The following is a 20612-nucleotide window of genomic DNA, read 5'->3' as shown; positions in this document are numbered from 1 at the left end:
TAAATTTGTTAGTCTCTAAGGTGCCACAAGTACTCCTGTTCTTTTTGCGGATACAGACTAACACGGCTGCTACTCTGAAAAATGTCATTATCAGTTTCTCTTACTAACGGAAGCAACCTGCCAGTCCCATAATATTTTATTGAGGATCACACTGTGTAATTATTATCTATTTTATCGTTGGAGAAAGACACAGATGGTAGAAATATTTGCATAGTGTTTTTCCATGAACAAAAAGGAACATAGGATTAATTATTTAGGGACAATCTGTGCTAAGCTACATAGTGTATCTTCAACATAAACTACAGTCATCTATGATACATGATGAATTGCTAAGTCTTTAGTCTGTTCAAAACAATTGTCAAATTTTAATTATTTGATTTTTTTTTGTAATAGTGGCTGATATTCACCTTTTTTGTTGAAGAATTTAATGTTTAATATTAGTACATATTGAAAAATGATGGCTTTTCTGAAGTTTTTGAAGCATACTCTGAAAGGTGCTGTTTTTTCAATATACTGCAGTTTGAACTGTTTATTGGTTACAGTGCAGTTTTAAATGTGTACAAAAGACCCTCTAATTGCTGTAGTTGTCATGATGCCAATATCTTGAGGGTAGATGCATTCCTGTATTTTTTCATTTCCTAATAAGCAGAAAGAAGGGATTCAGTTGGACCATGACTATTGCATGTTACTGTTGCCTACTAGAATTTTAATTGTATTGTTTGACTAAAACTACGTTCTGTAAGGCTCAGTGCCAATATGAGTCAAATGTGCAAAGTTTATCTGAACATTCTGAGAAAACCAAGATTTAGTCATCAAAACATATTCACAAAAAATTCATTGGAAAGAGGCAAAGCATTCTTCTTGGTAGACACAGAGTTTCTGAAATAATATATATTTGTTAAACACCCTGAAGTGCATAAACTTTTTCTCTTATAAACTTTTTTTAAGAAAACACTATACTTTCAAGTGTTCTCTCTCCTGTGAAATAAGAACTAAATTATTTGGAAATAATTCTATGTAAAACATTATTATTGGATATGGTAACATATATAACTTTGTTAAATTTATTATATATATTTCATTTAAATGTCTGTTATAATGTAGCACACTCATTTGGAAAAACATAAAGTTTAAATGTTTGCGTACCTATGGGTTTGATTTGGAATCAGGCTTATGAGAATATAGTACAGTCATCTTCCAGTGTATTCTCTTCATTAAAATTCAGGAGGCATTACCCTGTTCCCTGGCTTAACTGCAGTTTTTGCTGTGCTTTTGTTCCGTATGAATAGATGTTGTTGAAAGCCAAAGTGGAAGAGCAAACTTTTCAACGGCAGAATGAATCACTGAGCAGTGAGAATATCACAAAGTGTACAGACAATTCTACTCACAAAACTATTTTAAACTGACAACTAACTTTTCAATTTAAGGTAAGCATGCAGGTTTTTAACTGTTGAAAACTGTACAATAAATTATAATAATCTGCCTATTATTGAAGGCATCAGAATGGGTTGGAAAAGAGAGAAGTGAACAAAAAAATTAGCTAAATTTACAAACCTAATGATTGTTACTAGATACCATTTTAAAAAAGCAATAAAATACATTATAACTGAAGTATTCTGAATAAATGAGTCCATCTGAATTATTTTAAAGTCTAAATATAATTTTTAGATCTTTGAGGATGATGCTTAAAGCCAAATGAAAATTAGGAAATAAACATGTTTAGAAAAACTTCACAGTCTCTTAATAATGTTTAAAAGAGAAAAATACTTTAGTTTTAGATATATCTACAAAGTTTACACTTAAATCACTAAATGCTAATTTTCTTTTGCTCTAAATCTTCTTCTAAACATCTTTCTTAAATCCAATTTTATGAAATTAACTACAGTGTAAACAAAAAAGTGTTTTAGACATAAACACTTTTATTTACACTACAGTATAGTATTGTTGACTATGGATATAGGAAATTCTCTTCTTGTATAGAGCTTAATTAGTTAATGTTTGTACAGTACTTTGAAGATGTAAACTGCTAAGCACTAATTATTATTATTATTATTATTATTAGTTTATTATTTAATTTATTAAATTCTAACTGGATTAAGAGCAGTTTTAGTGCTCATGTGTCTAAGGATGTACAAAAACAAGACCACACTTTTTGGTATCTGCTTTTAGTTTGCATTTTCATGGTTTTTAAAAAATTTACCTCTATAAAGTGTTATGACCAGGGAAGAAGGTTACAGAGAAGAATTTAATTATGACAGGATGCCAACTTTGGAGCGTGGAAAACAAGAGAATGGAAATTATGTACCAGATATCAAATCTAGTGACCTTCAGATATCAACGAGGTTTCATCCTTGTTTTAGTTATAGAACATGGATCTTTTCTTTGTTGATGGGGGTAAGTATTTTAAACGTACTATTGCATTTCATATTGCAAGGAAAGTCTTGATAACTGTGAAGTTTTTCCTTTTGGGAAAGTTAATGAAATTAATCTCTTCACTGATGATGTTCAGGAGATGAAAATGTATAAATATTAAAATTCTGTGTTCAAACAGAAACATATTTAGCAACTATAAATACATTTTCTAGCTAAATACATCACTTTTGTAAATCTGTTCAAGGCAGTGGTTTTGTACCAAGGCTGAATTTGACCTGTAGTGTCCAAACATCACAATCTGAGAACATAAATCTGTTAGTGGCAAATATCAGGACACAGTCTTCCAGCAAGATGGTGACTGATCCTTTCCTTGGTCAGGATCTCTCCCAGGGGCCCAAAGGTGCTGGTGCCTTTGTCTTCTTAAGTGAAAGGGACAACTTGGAAAGGTTTTCTGCCCCTTTCTTTCATAGTCTAGTGAACCTTTGAAGAGGATTCTTCTGAAGGTCACCCCTCAAACCAAAGTTTATCCAGACAGTGAGGAAGGTGACATGGAGTCTGGTGGTGAAGGAGGCTCCATTCTCTTTCTTCCTTCACTTGTGTTTGCTAAAATGGAAATTGTTCTGTTTCCTGCCATTACTTTGACTTACAGTAATTCCAAGCCTCGTTCACCTTCTGATCCTTGAGTTCTTCAGTTCAGTCCACTTCCTTAACTAATTCCCTTGTTTTTTTAAAGTCTGCCCTTTTGAAATCAAGGACCAAGTTACAGATTTAGTTTTGTTTATCCTTCCATTTAGTTTAAACTGAATTAGCTCATGATCACTCAAACCAAGGCTGTCCCCTACCGGTTCTTCTATGTGGTCCTCACTATTCATCAATACTAGATCTAAAATGGCATCACCTCTTATTGGTTTGGTGACTATTTGGTGAAGAAATCTGTCAGCTATCACATCCAGGAAAATCTGGACCTTACTATTATTAGTAGCACCTGTCCTCCAATCTATAGCTGAGAAGTTAAAGTCTCCCATAATCACACAATTCCCAGTAGTATTTATTCATTAAATCATGAAAAAGGTCTCTATCCACATTGGATCCTGGGAGTCTATAGCACACCCCAAGCACTATCCCAGGGGACCCTCTGGCAGCTTTCTTTCTGAAAGTGATTTTGACTCAGACTCTCTTTTATCCATTCCATCACTTCTAATTGCTTTAGAGTCTACCTCAAAATTAATATACAATGCTACTCCACCACCTTTCCTTTATTTCTGTCTTTCTCGAACAGCACATACTCTTCAATACCTGTACTCCAGTCATGACTACAATTCCACCAGATTCCAGTGAGAATCTAGCAGCATCATTTGTTCCCACATGAAGGACAATCATGGATTCTTTCCTGCTCCAACTAGGATACTCTTCAGCCTCAGGTCCACATCCTGTATTTTAGCTTCCCGCAGAGAGCACACCCTTCTGTTCTCTGGATCAGCTGTGGTGACAGGCCTGTTAGTTCTTCTTAGTAGAGAGTCACCAGTCACATAGTCCTGCCTCTTCCTGGTGTTAGTGTGATTGTCTGGCCTGACTTCTGTTCTTTCTTGCTGCAAGTCCCCTTGTCTTTTGTTCTCCCTTGCAATCTTCTGCAAGTCATCCTCTGTCCTCCTTGGCTCTGAACTCTTCCCCTCTTCTTATAGGAGTAGCCACTCTTCTCTTCTTCCTTGCCCTCCCACCTAGTTAGTTACTGCCTTCTGTGCCCCTCCTTCATTTTACAACTCAGCATATTTGTTCTTGAGCTCTATTTCTCCTTCACTCGCCGGTCTTTTCCTCTGCTTGGTTCTCATAGTCACATGTTTCCACTGGCCACTTTCCTCACCCACAGTTCTCCAGTCCAGCTTACATCGGCAAGTCTTGACTTTTCCCTTCAGCCTCCTCTTGCCTTCCCTCCATCATCATCTTCAATCAACCATCATTTCTACCTGCATCCATTATGCCATTTCTTTTAAGGGTGTACTTCAGCAGATAATGGCTCAGACTACCATACCCATGATGAAACCCAAAGTGGGCCAACAAGGGAATGAGATGCGGATGCTTGTCTCTCAATGTGGGCTCAGTCTGATGCTCTGCTTAGGCCAGTTAGGCCTGGTCTACACTAGCGGGGAGGATCAGTCTAAGTTACGCAACTTCAGTTACGTGAATAACGTAGCTGAAGTCAACATACTTAGACCTACTCACCGCAGTGTCTTCACTGCAGTGAGTCGACTGCTGCCGCTCTCCCGTTGACTCTGCCTGCGCCTCTTGCAGCAGTGGAGTACAGGAGTCGACGGGAGAGCGCTCAGGGGTCGATTTATTGTGTCTAGACTAGACGCGATAAATCGACCCCTGCAGGATCGATCGCTGCCTGCCGATTCGGCAGGTAATGTAGACATACCCTCAGTCTCACCTGTTCTTCATGGGATGGGCCAATTCACTTCCTAGGGCACGCTGCTATCTCCCTTTCATTGGCCATCCGACAAACTGGCTCTCTTCTCAGAGTGGGAAGATATAAAATGGAGCACTGAAAGCACCTCCAAGATATAGTATACATAAAATATAAGAATAATTGGGTGGTATAGTGGTTTAAAACAGTAGAAGCATGATAATATCTGCATTATTTGCTTGGATCTTGGTGTATCTGCAGTTTTAGGGAGCGGAAGCCATAGAATTTGCACTCTCCTACATGGAAATAACTCAAGAAGGCAATAATGGGACATGAATGTATTGTTTTTCCTATGTTCTGAACCTATTAGGCCCATTAATCTTCTAAGGTCTGAGTTCATTCCCACCTAAATAAAAATGATTATTTTATTGTTGACTTCAAGTGGACCTGGATTAGATCCACAATCTGTGAATTCAGTAAAACAAACAAGGATAATACTCAAAATAAATATCTATTTCTTAAAAACAAAACAAAAAACCCCCAGATGATTTAAAAGGGTATTTAGGTGAGGGTCACTGAGATTCACAGGGCAAACTGCAAACAAGAAAAACACAGCAGCAGGGGCGGCTCTATGAATTTTGCCGCCCCAAGCACGGCAGTCAGGCGGCTTTCGGCGGCATGCGTACAGGAGGTCCGCCGGTCCCGCGGCTTCAGCGTACCCGCCGCCGAATTGCCACTGAAGCTGTGGGACCGGCGGACCTCCTGCAGGCATGCCGCCGAAGACTCCCTGACTTCCACCCCCACAGCGACCGGCAGGCCGCCCCCCACGGCTTGCCGCCCCAAGCACGCGCTTGGTGCGCTGGTGCCTGGAGCCTCCCCTGCACAGCAATATGGTGGAGAAAGATAAGAAACCAGTCCTTTCATCAGTGTACACAAAAACTCATACTGATTTTAATTCTGCATGTAGAGCATGGGCCAGATTGGGTATAACAATTAATACTTGCATGTGTGCATATAAATAGTATTCTGGATTCTGCCCTGTAAAATTGAGTAAATGGTGAGACTGTAATTCTCCAAAAGGGGTTATAATAATTCACATATTTCTAAATCAATTATGTATTTGTGAGGGCCTTAGTATAAATATAACAGGAAAAGCCAAAATTGAAAACCAGACTCTACATTTATGATTGGTCAGCTTTGTACAGGTAAGGTTTTTTCATAATCCAAACCTCAGCACACGGAATTCTTGAATTGCATATACAAGGTTTGGAACAATGTAAAAACCTGATTGTTCAAAACTATATGCCAAAAAGCATTCATGTACAATTTTGTGAGCATAAATTTAGAGGTTCAGTTGAGAGCCCTTTGATATTTTGGTCCTAAAAGATTCATTTTTATAATCAAGCTATTTCAAAATTCAATTATGATATGACTACCTTCTAAGCATTTCTTTATATATTTGCCAAGTCATTACACAATACTTAGCTCAGATGTGCTTGTACAATCCAATATTGTTTTAACAGCCAGCAAAGCATTTTCTTTTGACCTGTACAGCTTTTGATGTTTTGCTTCATTATCAATTGTACAAAGACTGTGTTATTAAAAGTTCAAAAGTACTTTATTTTGAAAGGATTACTGGTTTTCATTTGTCCATTTGCTCTTTTTATACATTTTTGACATTAATTTATACCATATTGTTGCTTTGCAGACTTGCCTTCTTGTTACTTCTGGATTTTCACTTTATCTGGGAAATGTTTTTCCATCTGAAATGGATTATTTACGTTGTGCAGCAGGTTCAGTAAGCATTCTTAATTAATTGCTGTGGCTGTCTGAGAATGCACACTATAATAAATAATTTTATGAACTTAATTTCCTTTTAATCTGTCTCTCTTCTTCATGCTCAAACTTTCTCCACCCATGTCATCATTTTATCCAACATTATACCTCTTCTCCCACCCAGACAATAAATGTTCCTTATGTAGGTTTTCGCTGTACATTAAAGCTAAAGGGTTTTCACAAAGAATTGTTAGTAATATTGTGCTTGTTAAACAGCTGCCTGTTTTCTCACCAAAAGTGAGATGTGGGATGGGTTGCAGTGATGCCCATGTATATTTTTTATATTATAAATTGTCTCCTGCTGCAGAGAAACCTCTAGGGAGGAAATTTCAGTTAAGATTCCCTTGTGGTCCCTCACCGTATATTTGTATCTGGTGGGTAGATGCTATTATGATAGATGGGTTTCATTCTCTCTCTCTCTCTTTCTCGGGTTTTATAAGGTGCACGTTACCAAGGTATCTAAATGTTAACAGAATGAAAGGTGTTCTATAAATATTATTACTTTATTAGTAAAATCTGTAATAATTTGACACTCTAACCATTGAACAACAAAGATAGGATTTTATGATATTGTTCCACTGTTGTGGTAATTTTTTTCATCTATCAAAATTTTACAACAGACACCAGTTTGAGAGTTAAAGAATAAGGTTGGCAGAACAGATCACGTTAAACTATACACAACCATGGTCAATTTTTCCTCTGGTATTTATCATCTCCATTTTAGATCTCCGTGGGTATGATGAAGTTAGCTCAGATTCCTTTGTATACTGAAATACTCTACTGTGTCATTGTTATTTTGGTGATATATATATCTATATATATACATTTAGCTATATGTAGCAATCTTGTTTCTAATTTAGGGCAAGACTGATACTTTATTCTGAGTAAAGGGCAGTGTAGTTGTATGACCACAGAAGCAGCTCAGGGAAGAGATTGTGTTTCAGAGAGTGCAACAGGAGAAAAACGAAAGTATTCTAAGGTTCACTTTGCCTCTTCTCTTTGTGTCTTGCATCAAGTGCAGCTTGGTCAGACTCATGGGTCAGAAAGAGAATATAAAGTCTTTACCAACATATTACAAATTGGGAATGATCCTGTTGCCATTGAAATCAATGATAAAACTCCCATTAACTTCAGTGGGAGCAGGATTAGGCCCTGTGTTAATGTTAACATGGGGGAGGGGAAGGGATTGTTGTTTTCACTCATTTAATCATTTTTCTTCCTTTAAAAATGTTCCCTCCTTTTTTGCTAACGTTAAAAATTGTAAATTAAGTGCTGGAGAGACACTATCGAGCATGTTAGCTAAATGCTAACCTGCTGTTATACTGGTTCTCATTGGCAAATTGACACTGTACAAATGTGGGACTCAAAGGGTGAACCCTGGCTCCAGTGAAGTCAATGGTAAAACTCCCATTGACTTCAGTGGGGCTGGGATTTCACCCAAAATATCCCTTGAACACAGAAGATGATTAATAGAGCTGAAAAAAATAATTTTTTTTTGGTTCAGTGGCTGAGCTAAAAAATCTGGAAAAAAACATTTGTTTAGTTTCATCGCTGGTAAAATGAGGGTCTGGCTAGAGAATCTTGCCTGTATGCTCGGGGTTCTGCTGATCGCCATATTTGGGGTCGGGAAGGAATTTTCCTCCAGGGTAGATTGGCAGTGGCCCTGGAGGTTTTTCGCCTTCCTCCGCAGCATAGGGCAGGGGTCGCAAGCTGGAAGATTCTCTGCGACTTGAAGTCTTTAGATCATGATCTGGAGATTTCAACAGCAGAGCTAAGGGAAAGTGGAGGGGTCAGCTTTTGTGGCCTGCATCATGCGGGGGGTCAGACTAGATGACCATATTGGTCCCTTCTGACCTTAAAGTCTATGAGTCTATGAGTCTATGAGACCCAAATTGAATTTTTTTTTCTCACTGAAACAAGAAAAACAAAAAAATATTATTCACATTGACCACAGTGTTTCAAATGGTGATTCAAAAGGACATTATGAAATGAAATGTTAATTTGAAATGACATTTTCTAAATGAAATTTTGATTAAAATGGATGTTTTCCAAACATAGTGTAGAAATGGGTTGTTTTGAAAATGTTGAAATGAAACATTTTGACATGTCCAAGATATTTTTTTCCCAGGGTTATTTTTGACCTGAATTCACAAATATGTCTGTGCCCTCCACAATACATTTTTCAGCAAATTTGCTATTTACTGAAAAAAATTACCTAGTTCTAATGATTAGTGAAGGAAGCACAGATGATGTGGAATTAATTTTTTTGGCTAAAAACCATTTTCTATAACTTTATTTTCATAGTTTTCTGTTTCACTTATAAATATCTTCTAACACTGCAGTAACATCCTAAATGTGTGGAATGGAATGGAGCCTGCAATGAAATACAAACCTCATAAGGGTGAACACTTGTGAGATAATAAGGTCCCTTCAGGAAAGTTTTCCTTTATGGAATGTAGACTATTTTTTCCCAGTACAACTCGCTATAGGCCACATTCTGCCCTCACATATACACAGCTTCCAGTGAAGTCATGGGGGTCACAAGTACAGTTCTGAAAACATAATATAACCCCACAAATTAGTTTTACAAGGATCTTCAAAATTGAACTATCGTGAAAGCTGGTCAATTTTTAGGTCTAACGACTTTGGCTTTGTCTCTTTAAAATAACACTAAGGGTCCAGGGTTTCTTTTGTCTGCTTTAGAACTTTAGGCTTGCTGGAATTAATTTAAACTAACAAAGGCATGAACTTTCTACAGAAAGATTGCTGTTCTTTCATTGAAAGCCTAGCTATTGCAGCATACACTTAACAGTGAGAGAGACTGTAGTTCATTACTGCTCTGAATCCCCTGGAATATTAAAATACAACCCATACTTGTTGCATTTGAGACAAGTGTGGCAGCCTTTCTCTGAATCTCCAAGCTTTTGTTTGCTTGTTTGACCCTTCATATTATTTGAATATATGTTTATGTTTTATTTATTTCTCCTTTTTCCCTCATATTATTCATTCACTTTCTAATGCAAAATGGATAAAGGAAAATTATTACAATATGTACTAGACCCTCTAAGAAACATGCATACTATTCTTATTAACATAAATTTATGCTTTTTTTGTAAGCAATTCTATTAATCTTTTGCTTCATTTATTTTTTCTAGTGTATTCCTTCAGCAGTTGTGAGTTTTGCTATAGCAAGAAACAAAGTTAATGTGGTAAGTGCTTGGAGGTTAAATGATTATTAATCTTTTATTCTTTGGTTAGCTGAAAAAAATTCTTTTTGCAATTGTTTTACAGATACCCAATTTCCAGATTCTATTTGTTTCTACATTTGCTGTAACAACAACGTGTTTAATTTGGTTTGGATGCAAACTTGTCCTTAATCCATCGGCAATAAATGTGAGTTATGAAAAAATTATCAGCCAACTATGTATTTGTCTTTCTCATAGACTTAGAGACTTTAAAGCCAGAAGGGACCATTATGATCATCTATTCCAGGGGTTCCCAAACTTTGGTTCGCGGCTTGGTCAGGGTAAGCCCCTGGCAGGCCACGAGACGCTTTGTTTACCTGAGCGTCCGCAGGTACGCCTGCTGTCAGCTCTCAGTGGCCGTGGTTCACCGTTCCCGGCCAATGGGAGCTGCGGGAAGCGACGCGGGCTGGGCCACCGCTTCTCGCAGCTCCCATTGGCCGGGAACAGTGAACCGTGGCCACTGGGAGCTGCGAGCGGCCGTACCTGCGGACGCTCAGGTAAACAAAGCATCTTGCAGCCCACCAGGGGCTTACCCCGAACAAGCCGTGAACCAAGTTTGGGAACCCCTGATCTAGTCTGAGCTCCTGCACATTGCAGGTCACAGAACCTTGCCCACCTACTCCTATAATAGATTCATAACTTCTGGCTGAGTAACTGAAGTCCTTAAATCATGATTTAAAGACTTCAAGTTACAAAGAATCCACCATTTACTCTACTTTAAACCTGAAAATGACTCATGTCCCATGCTGCAGGTGAAAAACCCCAGGGTCTCTGCCAATCTAACCTGTGGGAAAATTCCTTCCTGACCTCTCCTCTGTCTTTACATAACACATTGCTGACTAAGTTCATCAATAGTGTAATTTTATTTCAGTTATAACAGGGATTAATTTGGCTCCATAAACCTACATATTATGGAATATATCAGAAGGAATTATTCAGCAGAAATTTTCTGTAGTACTCTGAGTCACACAAGGCAGAAAGAGTATATATCTTGGGCCAGATCCTCAGCTGAGGTCAATGAGCATTTGCTAGCCAGGAATGGTAGGAGAACCTACCCACACTCCCTATTCTGACAGCTGAGATAAATGGAAGGTATAGGAGTCACTGTTTCGACTTGGCACCACCCAATGATCTTTCTACATGGGAGGAGGGGAGTGTCTGCCAGATGTAGGATCATGGGCGGTGGGTGAAGCCCAAGGCCCCACCCCCTCTTGTTGCTCTCAGCCCTTCCATGGCCCGAGGCGGGACTGAGAGCTCTGCTCCTCCCTCCCCATGGCCCCAGACGGGGGGTGGTGCTGAGAGCTCAGTCTGGCCACGGGTGGGGGCTGAGAGCTTGGCCCTGGCCAGGCCTGTGGCGGAGCTCTTGGCCTTGGCCGGAGCTCTGAGCCCAGAGCCCTACCCCTGTTCTGCCCCCACTCTGTCTCTTTCCCCTGAGGCCCCACCCCCTGCTCACTTCTTTCCTCCCCCTCCACTGAGGCCTCAAGACCAGAAAAGCTTCTCTATCCCCAGGGTGTAGTGGGGGGAGATTTTTCCGGGGACTCAAATTGGCCAGGGCTCCCTGGGCCGTGTGGTAATCTGCCACTTCCCCCCCAGCGGTGTGAGGTTTGAGGAGGCTTAGCTTCCCCCAGGCTCCATTACATGCCGCCCATGTGTAGGATCTCTTTGGATCATGGCTTTTGTCTCTGTAGAAGGTTTCCCTATTCAGAGAAAAGGCTGGCTTGTTATGGAAGGTTATAAAAATTATATGGGTGAAAGCTGTACAACTAACTTGGAAGAAAAAAACATATGCAAATCATTTCCCCAGTTGTCTTCCTATAGTAATCCATATACCCAGATTCTTGAATTAGACCCTCACACATTCAAATTGATTAAATGGAAGTTTCTCTAGATCTTGCCTGGAATAATGCTCAGAAAGAGCCATTGGAGAGAGTAAGATCAGAAGAGAAAGGAAAAGCTGACTTGGTGGACATCTTTAGATTAGCCAAGCTTTAATTTTTTTTTAATGATGCTGGAATATAAGAAGTGAGGAGAGGTCCCAAACTTTGGTATTTTAGTGGATTGCATCTTCAGGCTAAGTCTGATCTTTTCCTTTTTCTTCTTGACTGATAGGTGACCTCAGGAACAAACCTACAAAAAGCCTTTTATGACTAACATTTCTTTTGGAGTTCTTCACTGGTTAACTGGCATCCAGTCAATGAAGTTGACAACAGTCAACCAAAGAAGAATTCGTCCACATTAGAATTGTTCTTACATTCAGCAATCACCATTAAAAAGTCAACATACAAAACAGCTAACATATAGTGGTATCGAATTCACACAATATTCCCTATACCTAGAAAAGAAAATACATATGGTATCCCAGATACTAATATGAGGTAACGTTGCTAAATTTTATTTCTTTATTTTTAATGGTGACCATTATATCTTACCTCTGTGGCCATCTGCTAGACATTTCAAAAGTATAACAGAAAGCCATCAATATATAAATAAATAAATTGGAATGAATGTTCTGTCCTTGCCTGTTAGCACCCAGAGAGTGTATCTCTGAATGTGTTTAACATAGTATTGTAAGTTGCTTTGAGATCTGTACACAAAGAACACTTTATAAAAGTTAGTTGTTATTAGTATTATATAAGGCTTTTTCCAAAAACATTCCGACTGTTGCTAGCCCCAGTACAGTTACATCAGATTAGGAAAAGCAGAAACACTAGTGTAGAAAAAATATTGGCAGACCTTTAACTATTCTGTCATCTGCACCATTAGATGGTGGCTAAAATCCATACTGAGGCACCTAAATAACTGGTCTGATTTTCAGAGGTACAGAGCTTTCAAGTTAATAGTACAGTAGCTCTGAATATTTACTTTAGAACTTTTGAAAATCAGATCACTTTTATATATGTGCCTAAATTTAGACACCTACGTTTGAAAATTTTGACCTTTAGCTCTAGTTCCCTTTGAGTGATTGTGTACCTATACATTCCACTGCAGGTGTATGTGCGTCCAGAGCACTCTAGTCGGAGACTGTTGACAGCAGTACCACAAGGCGGTACATGTGCCATTGTTCACTGAGCCTAGGGTGTAAAAGGGGAATGTCCACAGACTGCCTCTCAGTTCCTTCTCACCCCGCATGGCAAGAGTTGCAACTCCCTGTAGCTTTTGCTTAGGTTTGTCAGCTTTTGAGAAATTACTCCTGTATAATGTATACAGTTAATTTATTAGTAGTTTATAGTGTAGTTAGTGGAGTTATAGACTGGGGCTCTGGTGGATTTATTATGAAGGAATCTCCAGGCTTCAAGCAGTGGGCCACGTGCAGGGCCATTACCCTGTTAGGATGGACACAAAAAGCTGCTTGATCTGCCTTGGTGAAGTGCCTTTGAGGGACAAATACCCTGTGTGTAACTCGTTCCCCACCAGAACGAAAAAAACAGAGAGATTTTCACCTCAAAGTGCATCTGATGAAGGAGTCAATCTGTCCTGTGTCAGAACCAGACCTTGACTACTAGAGATCAGATTCCACATTGACGAGGAATGCCTCTCCAGCTCCAAATCATAAATCCAGGGATAACACCATTCCTTGTTCTCCATGCCAGCCTCACTGAAGTGCTCCAGGCATTCTGACTCTGATAGACAGTCAAAGTCCCAGTCCTTGCCTCGCAAGAAGTACTCAAGTAAGTCCTCTGGTGAGGAGTCAGAGCTTAAATGCAAGCATAGGCCTTCCCCGGCGCTGTTTGATGCAGAAGTATTGACTCTGGCTTCCCCAGGGCCATCAAGACTGTTGTCTTCATCTTTATCATATCTGTCTTTTCTGCATCCAACAAACTGGGCACTGGTGGCACTGTCACTGAGCACTTACCTTTGACTTTGCAGGCCCTTCTATTGGCAGAGGACCTACAGTGCATTCCACTGTTGCAACGCCCAGCACTGCCATTGGCATTGTCGGCATAATCTCTGCAGCATTGATGTCTTTGTCTTCTCACCCTTCAATTTCGGCATCGCTGGCTCCGCCAATACCATTGGCACTTCCAGCTCTGATTCCATCATCAGTGTTCCAGCCTGCTTCGTTCACTTGCTCCCTTGATGCCGTAGGATCACCAGTAGGTGTGCCCATTACCGAGACCCCCGCATACACCAACAGGGACTGCTCCTCCATTTACTGTGAAGAGTTACATCTCTTCCTCTGATTTGGACCATGAAAGGCTGGTATCCCTACTGAGGTTTCAGTCACCCTATATACCTTGTTTTAGAGACATTAGGACCCCACATTAGGACTAGCAAATGATGTATTACCCTCCATGACCTTACTGGTCCTGGGATGTTCTAGAGAATCCAGACCTCCATCGGAGCTGTGATCCAGGAGGAGGTCCCCTTCTCCTTTACAGGAGTCCTCCAGAGAAGCCCCTTTTACAATACCACAGCCTCCTCTAGTGCCTGGGGAGGAAGGAGAGATAATGGAAGAACCCCTAGATGTGTTCCACACTCCCACATATCCTCTTCTCTGGCTGAGACTGCCATCCCAGAATCAACATTCCCTCTTCTGGAGAATTTCAAGGTCTTCCAGGACTTTATAAGGAGGGTGGCCACATCCCTGGGGGTGTAATCAGAGGTTGTGCAAGACAAACCCTGTAAGCTCTTGGACATATTACAATCACCTGTCCTAGGAAGAATTGTCCTTCCTATTAATGAAGCCTTGCTGGAACTGGCCAAAACCCTTTGGCAGATTCCAGCTTCCATCCTCCCAACATTTAAAGTGGGTGGATAGACACTACCAGGTTCCTCACGAAGATTTTGACTATTTCTTTACCCAACCTGGTGGTTATGGCTGCCAGTGAATGTTCTAGGAAGTCACAATCTAAGGCTACCTCCAAGCATAAAAGAATGCAAGAAACTTGATCTGTGTTGCAGGAAGGTTTACTCCACTACTAGCCTTCAGATGATGGTGTCTAATTTCCAGGCACTGTTATCCAATAAATGTTTGTTTATTGGTCAACAATTTCCAGATTCACTGGCAAATTGACAGAGGAGTACAGCGAGCAGTTTTTAGCCATCATTACTGAAGGTCACCTCACTGCTCGGACATCGCTCCAAGCAGCACTGACATGGACTCACCGTCTATAGCTACTGTCATCTCCATGAGATGTTCCTCTTGGCTAGCCCCAGGGGAGCTACAAAACACAATAGAGGATTTACCCTTCAAAGGGACTAAACGGTTTTCTCAGAAAACAGCTGATGCCATGCACAACTTAAAAAGACTCTTTGGCAATACTCCATTCTCTCGGAGCATACACTTCAACAACACAGAGAAAGCATTTTAGGTTTCAACCATACTATAGAAACTCCTTTCAGCAGAGGTCACAAGGCACTGCCAAAAAGAGGTCTCAGCTTCCCAAACATCACCGGTTGGCATTGTCTGCAGGTCCTTCTCAACCAGACATCTTCGATTTCTAAACAGTTGTTTTGATTATTCTATGAAGGGCTGCATATTGACCATATCACTCTCCCTTCCTTCGGGAAGCATCTATCTCCCTGTTACAGTGCTTGTGACTGGATTACAATGGACAAATGGGTGCTTAGCATTGTAAAGGAGAGATATGTCATCCAATTTACTTCCCTTCCTTTCCCCAACCTACCTTCCCCATCCCTTTTCAGGGACTCATCTCACAAAGCCATTCTATTTCAAGAGATATGCCCTCTTCTGGAACTGGGAGCTACAGAAGAAGTCCCTTACCACCACAGAGGGAAAGGTTTCTATTCCTGGTACTTCCTGATCCCAGAGAAGTTTGGTGGCCTTCGTCCCATTCTAGATCCAAGAAAGCTGAACAGTTTCATCAAGAAAATCAAGTTCAGGATGTCACACTCACTTCCATTATCCCTTCCCTGGAGATTGGCATGCTGACCTCGATTTGTAGGATGCGTACTTACAAGTAGCAATACATCCTGGCCACAGGAAGTATCTTTCATTCACAGCAGGCAACAACCATTGCCAGTACACAGTGCTCCCCTATGGGCTGTCATCAGGGCAACTGCATGGTGTGGTAGCGACCCATCTGTACAGTTTAGGTGTTCAGAGTTTTCCTTACCTAGGCTATTGGCTTTTTCATGGAACAACAGGCATCCAGGTCCAAAACAGAATCCTCATCATCAAACAGATATTCTCTCAACTGGATCTGAAACTAAACTTAGACAAATCAAAGTTGCAACCAACACAATACATAACCTTCGTAGGAGCAGACCTTGATGCCACTACTGCAATGGCTTTCCTTCAGACAGAAAGATTTCAGTCTGTAGCCTCTCCATCCAAAAGCCTCAAGTCCAACCCCATGACAAGAGTGCATTCCTGCCTGCAGCTCGTGGTCTCTTGCACATATATAACTTTGCATGTCAGACTTCACCTTTGCTGTCTGCAGGCCTTGCTCCATTTGGTATTTTGGCCAACGAGGCATTCTCTGGACATACAGATTTGCATCCCTGTGTAAGTGCTTCAGTCTCTGGACAGTTGGTTGAATATGGGGAATGTGTGCAAAGGAGTTCCCTTTCTGTCTCCAGAACTGACCTTAGAAACAGATGCATCTATGATAGGCTGTAGAGCCCATCTTGGTCCACTTTGGGTGCAAGCTCTTTGGTCACCTCAGGAAGTCTCTGCACATAAACCTAGAGAGCCCCAGGCTATTTGTCAGGTCCACAAGACATTTATGTTCACTGTCAAAAACCAAGTGGTGCAAGTCCACAAAGACAATACCTCTGCTATGTTTCATGTCACCAGGCAGGGAGGTGCAAGGTCAATTCAGCTATGCCAAGAGGCTATCCAGCTTGGAATCTATGCAAAAGAAACAAAATTTCCCTGCAAGCTTTCCACCTTCTGGGAGTGAGGAACACTACTGCAGACTCCTTCAGTAAGGATTTCATAGACCACCATGAGTGGTCAATGAAGAAGGACATCCTTCTCCAGATCATCCGTCAAAGGGGATACCCAGTACTAGATTTGTTAATGATCACCTGAACAATAATTGCAAAACAATTTGCTCAAGGGTGGGCCAAGAATCCCTGATGGATGCCTTTCTTATCTCATGGTCCAGTCACATACTATATACATTTTCTCCAGTTCCTGTCATTCCAAGGGTATTCAAGAAACAGAAAAGAGACAAGGCAACATTAATCCTAGTGGCACCAACTTGGCCAAGGCAGTAGTATTTCACAGACCTACATCGACTTTCTGTCCAGTCTCTGATAACTCTATCCCTATTCAAAATCTCCTGTCTCAGAACCACAGCAAGTCACGGAATTCCAACTTGCAGTCTCTTCACCTCATGGTATAGCCGATCACTGGTTGCATACTCATGAGAGATTGTGCTTCTGAGATGTCCAAGCTATTTTAGTGAGCAGCAGAAAAGATTTCCAGTAGAGCCACTACAGGAAAGTGAAAGAGATTTTCAGTCTGGGTGCATGTGATGGGGTTCCCGGGGTGAAACCTGGACTGTTGGGCTCTTGAGCCCTCTGTCTCACCAACCTAGGGTATCCGTCTCATGCTGTGATGCTGTTGTTAATCCACAAACCTTTGGCAGGTACTGAACTTACACAGACATCCACAGGCAGGGCTACACCCAACTGAGTTACATGAATGCTTTCCCCAGCCACTCATGAACCAACAATAGAGAGGCTCCAGCCAATTCCCCCCAGCTCCCCAGCCTTGCACTCCAGAACTGTACTGTCTTGCTCTGGTCAGAAGCCTGACCAGTGTAAGTTCATTACCCAGTCCGCCCCTCCTTCAATGTGGAGAGGACACACACTAGCCTTTGTAAACTGAGCTGAGATTTCCCAAGCACTTCAACCAAAACACATTGTTTTAGGTAAAATATAAAACAGATTTATTAACTACGGAAAGATAGATTTTAAGTGATTATAAGTAGCAAGCACAGAGATCAAAGTTGGTTACTTAAGAAACAAAAATAAATTCGCAGTCTGAGTTCTACACACTAAACATGATTTGAATCACACAGTGTCTCATCTTGAAGGATGGTATGGTTCCTCAATACACAGGCTGGGATGCTTTTCTAGCTTGGGACCAGCCTCCCCAGTTCAAAGTCTTTGTTCTCCAGATGTGTTTCCAGATGTTGAGTGTGGGGTGAGTGAGGCCAAGTCATAATGTCACTTCCCCTCTTTTATAGTTTCTTCCAGCTTGCTGGAAAGATCTTTTGATGTGGGGATCAGGCAGTCTGTATTGGTCAAGCAGTCTCCATTGTCTGTGTGTTGTCTCTGAGAAGTCTTCTGGGATGGCGTCGGGAGTGGATTTCCTTTAATGGGCCATCATCCCATCTGGCTACTCCAGCTTTGGCATTCTATCTAGATCACACTACGTTTAGAGCAGTGTTTCTCAATGACTGGTCCTTGAACTTGTGCCAGTCCCTGAGATCTCCCTGACAGTTTCAGAAGGCAGCAAGCCGGTCCTTGTTACCAAAAAGCTTGAGAAACACTGCTTTAGAGAATCTCCCTGACTCTTTGTAGTGTATGCTAAGAGAGTAAAGGCCATCTAGTGTCAATTCAGCGTATTTCCGACTGGATTTCTGACTGCATTAAACTCTCCTATGATCTTTCTAAAGTCTCTCCTCCACCAAGCATTATGTCTCACTCCACCAGGGCTTAGTCCACGTCATCAGCTTTCCTCAGCATCACTCTGATAACAGATATCTGCAGAGCAGCAACGTGGTCATCTGTACATACCTTTTCTAGACATTTCGCCATCGCTCAAGCCTCTCATGACAATGCCAACTTTGTCAAGTTCGTGCTAGAGTCTCTGTGCAGATGATCCAAAGTCCCACCACCTGGAAGGGAACTGCTGATGAGTCACCTGCAGTGGAAAATATATGTGTCCAATCATTCCAAAGAGGGAAAAGATTACTTGCTTGTACAGTAACTGTTGTTCTTCAAGATGTGTTGTGCACATATACTTTCCATGACCACTACTGCAGACACTAGACACACAGCGGTGCGAAAAAATGGAGAAGGAGGTGGTAGACAATGCCCTAGACTCAGTGCATGAGGAGAACAAAAGCACATGCACAATTTAGTTGTACTGCTGGCAAGTCTCTGACTCGAGTGCATTGGGTGCACATACACTTGCAGTAGAATTTATATGTGCACAAAACATTTAGAAGAACAAAAGTTACTGTACAGGTACGTAACCATTTCTTTTTCAAGTTGCATGGTAATTGTGTACTGTCAACTGTAGTGAGATTAAAGTATTTTGATCATAGTAATAATACTTAGCTCTTATATAGTGCGTTTCATCGGTATATCTCAAAGCACTTTACAAAGGAGGTGTCATAATCCCCATTTTACAGAAGGGAAAACTGAGGCACAGAAAGGGGGCGTGAATTATCCATGATCAACCAACAGGCCAGTGGTAGAGCTCAGAATTGAGCCCACATCCCTCAGGCTAGTGTTCTATCCACTCAGCCATACTGCCACCTCAGAGACTTCAGTGCAGATTAAAATACAGTGTATGTGTGTGTGTGTGTGGTGGGGGGGAGTGGAATTTGGGTATAGTGTTAGAAATTTAGAAACATATAGAAGTTAGAGAGAGGTAAATTTATAACCCAAACAAATGTAATTTCCTATTTGCCAAATTCTATAGTCTAGTATGACAATCACAAGACATCTTTGGCTGATTTGTCATACTTTTACAAGACATCTGAAAACAGATAAATTGCATATTGATTCTGTGGCCCAGATCCTCAGCTGCAGGTGTGGATTTTTGTGCTTCTCTGATCCTGGACTGGCTGTGCACCAGGCTGATCTATGGTGCTAGGATGGTTCTATACTACTGGAGGATCTCCTTACACTGGTGTGATCCTCTCAAGGCCAGCTATGCCACCTTAACGGCTGCTTTGCACTGGCTATGTAGTGCAAAGAGACTTCAGTACATGAGACAAATAGTTTATTCTAGCCTCTCTACTTGCCCATTTCATAACCATTATAATATCTCTCTGATGATTCATTATATGGCTCATGGAAACCGCACAGGGAACTATTAGTCATTAGGTCTGACATGGGTATATTGCTAATAATTTGGAGGATATTGGACTCAAAAATATTAAATCTCTGTTTAATTCAAAGCACTTTATGACTTAAAGCAACACCATCTGTGGAGGGCCTTTGTTATTCTTCAGCAATGTTACTCATCTTCACAGATAACTTTTAAAAAAATGTTGTAAATGTTAAAATAAATACTGTATGTGGGCCAATCCCAGGCTGTGCTGTGGCTGCTTTGTGGTGCTTCCCCAGTGCAAAATAGCCCTGGAGTTAGCGTAGCCAGCCATTTGTGGATCATCCCAGCGAATGGGAATCTTCTGGTGACAAAGGGCATGTCTACACAGGAACTAGACAGCCATGGTTGGCCTGTGCTAGCTGACTTGGGCTCGCAGTGTTCAGGCTGCAGGACTATTTCATTGCTGTGTAGATTTCTGGGCTTGGGATGGAGCCTGGGGTCTAGCACCCTGTGGGATTGGAGGATTCCAGCCTGGTTCCAGCCTGAGCCTGGAAGTTTTCATAGTAATGAAACAGCCCCGCAGCCCGAACTCCATGAGCCCGAGTCAGCTGGCACAGGCCAGCCACAGGTTCGTCTTTGCTGTGTAAACATATCTAAAGAGTTTGCCTGCACCACCACATTCTTCCTCAGCTGTTAGCATAAGAAGCGTGGCCAAGAAAAAGGGTATGTGACTGGGATCTCCCTGCATCCTGGCACTCTCTGGATGCTATAT

General features: G+C 41.1%; 1 protein-coding gene across 1 annotated transcript in view; it reads left to right on the top strand.

Moving 5' to 3' along the window:
- Positions 1-2214: 2214 nt before the first annotated feature.
- The window catches only part of MLC1 (modulator of VRAC current 1), a 35388-nt gene continuing 16990 nt past the window's right edge, over positions 2215-20612 (top strand). The window contains exons 1-4 of the mRNA XM_024201276.1: positions 2215-2394; positions 6486-6575; positions 9769-9822; positions 9905-10006. Coding sequence (XP_024057044.1) covers positions 2215-2394; positions 6486-6575; positions 9769-9822; positions 9905-10006 — 426 coding nt within the window. The remainder of the gene's footprint in view (positions 2395-6485; positions 6576-9768; positions 9823-9904; positions 10007-20612) is intronic.

The sequence above is a fragment of the Terrapene carolina genome, unplaced genomic scaffold (assembly GCF_002925995.2).
Source record: "Terrapene carolina triunguis isolate 2854851 unplaced genomic scaffold, T_m_triunguis-2.0 Scaffold68, whole genome shotgun sequence".
In the NCBI taxonomy this organism is placed as follows: domain Eukaryota; kingdom Metazoa; phylum Chordata; order Testudines; family Emydidae; genus Terrapene; species Terrapene triunguis.
Note: the sequence above shows the minus strand (reverse complement) of the source record. Positions and strands in the feature narration are given on the sequence as shown.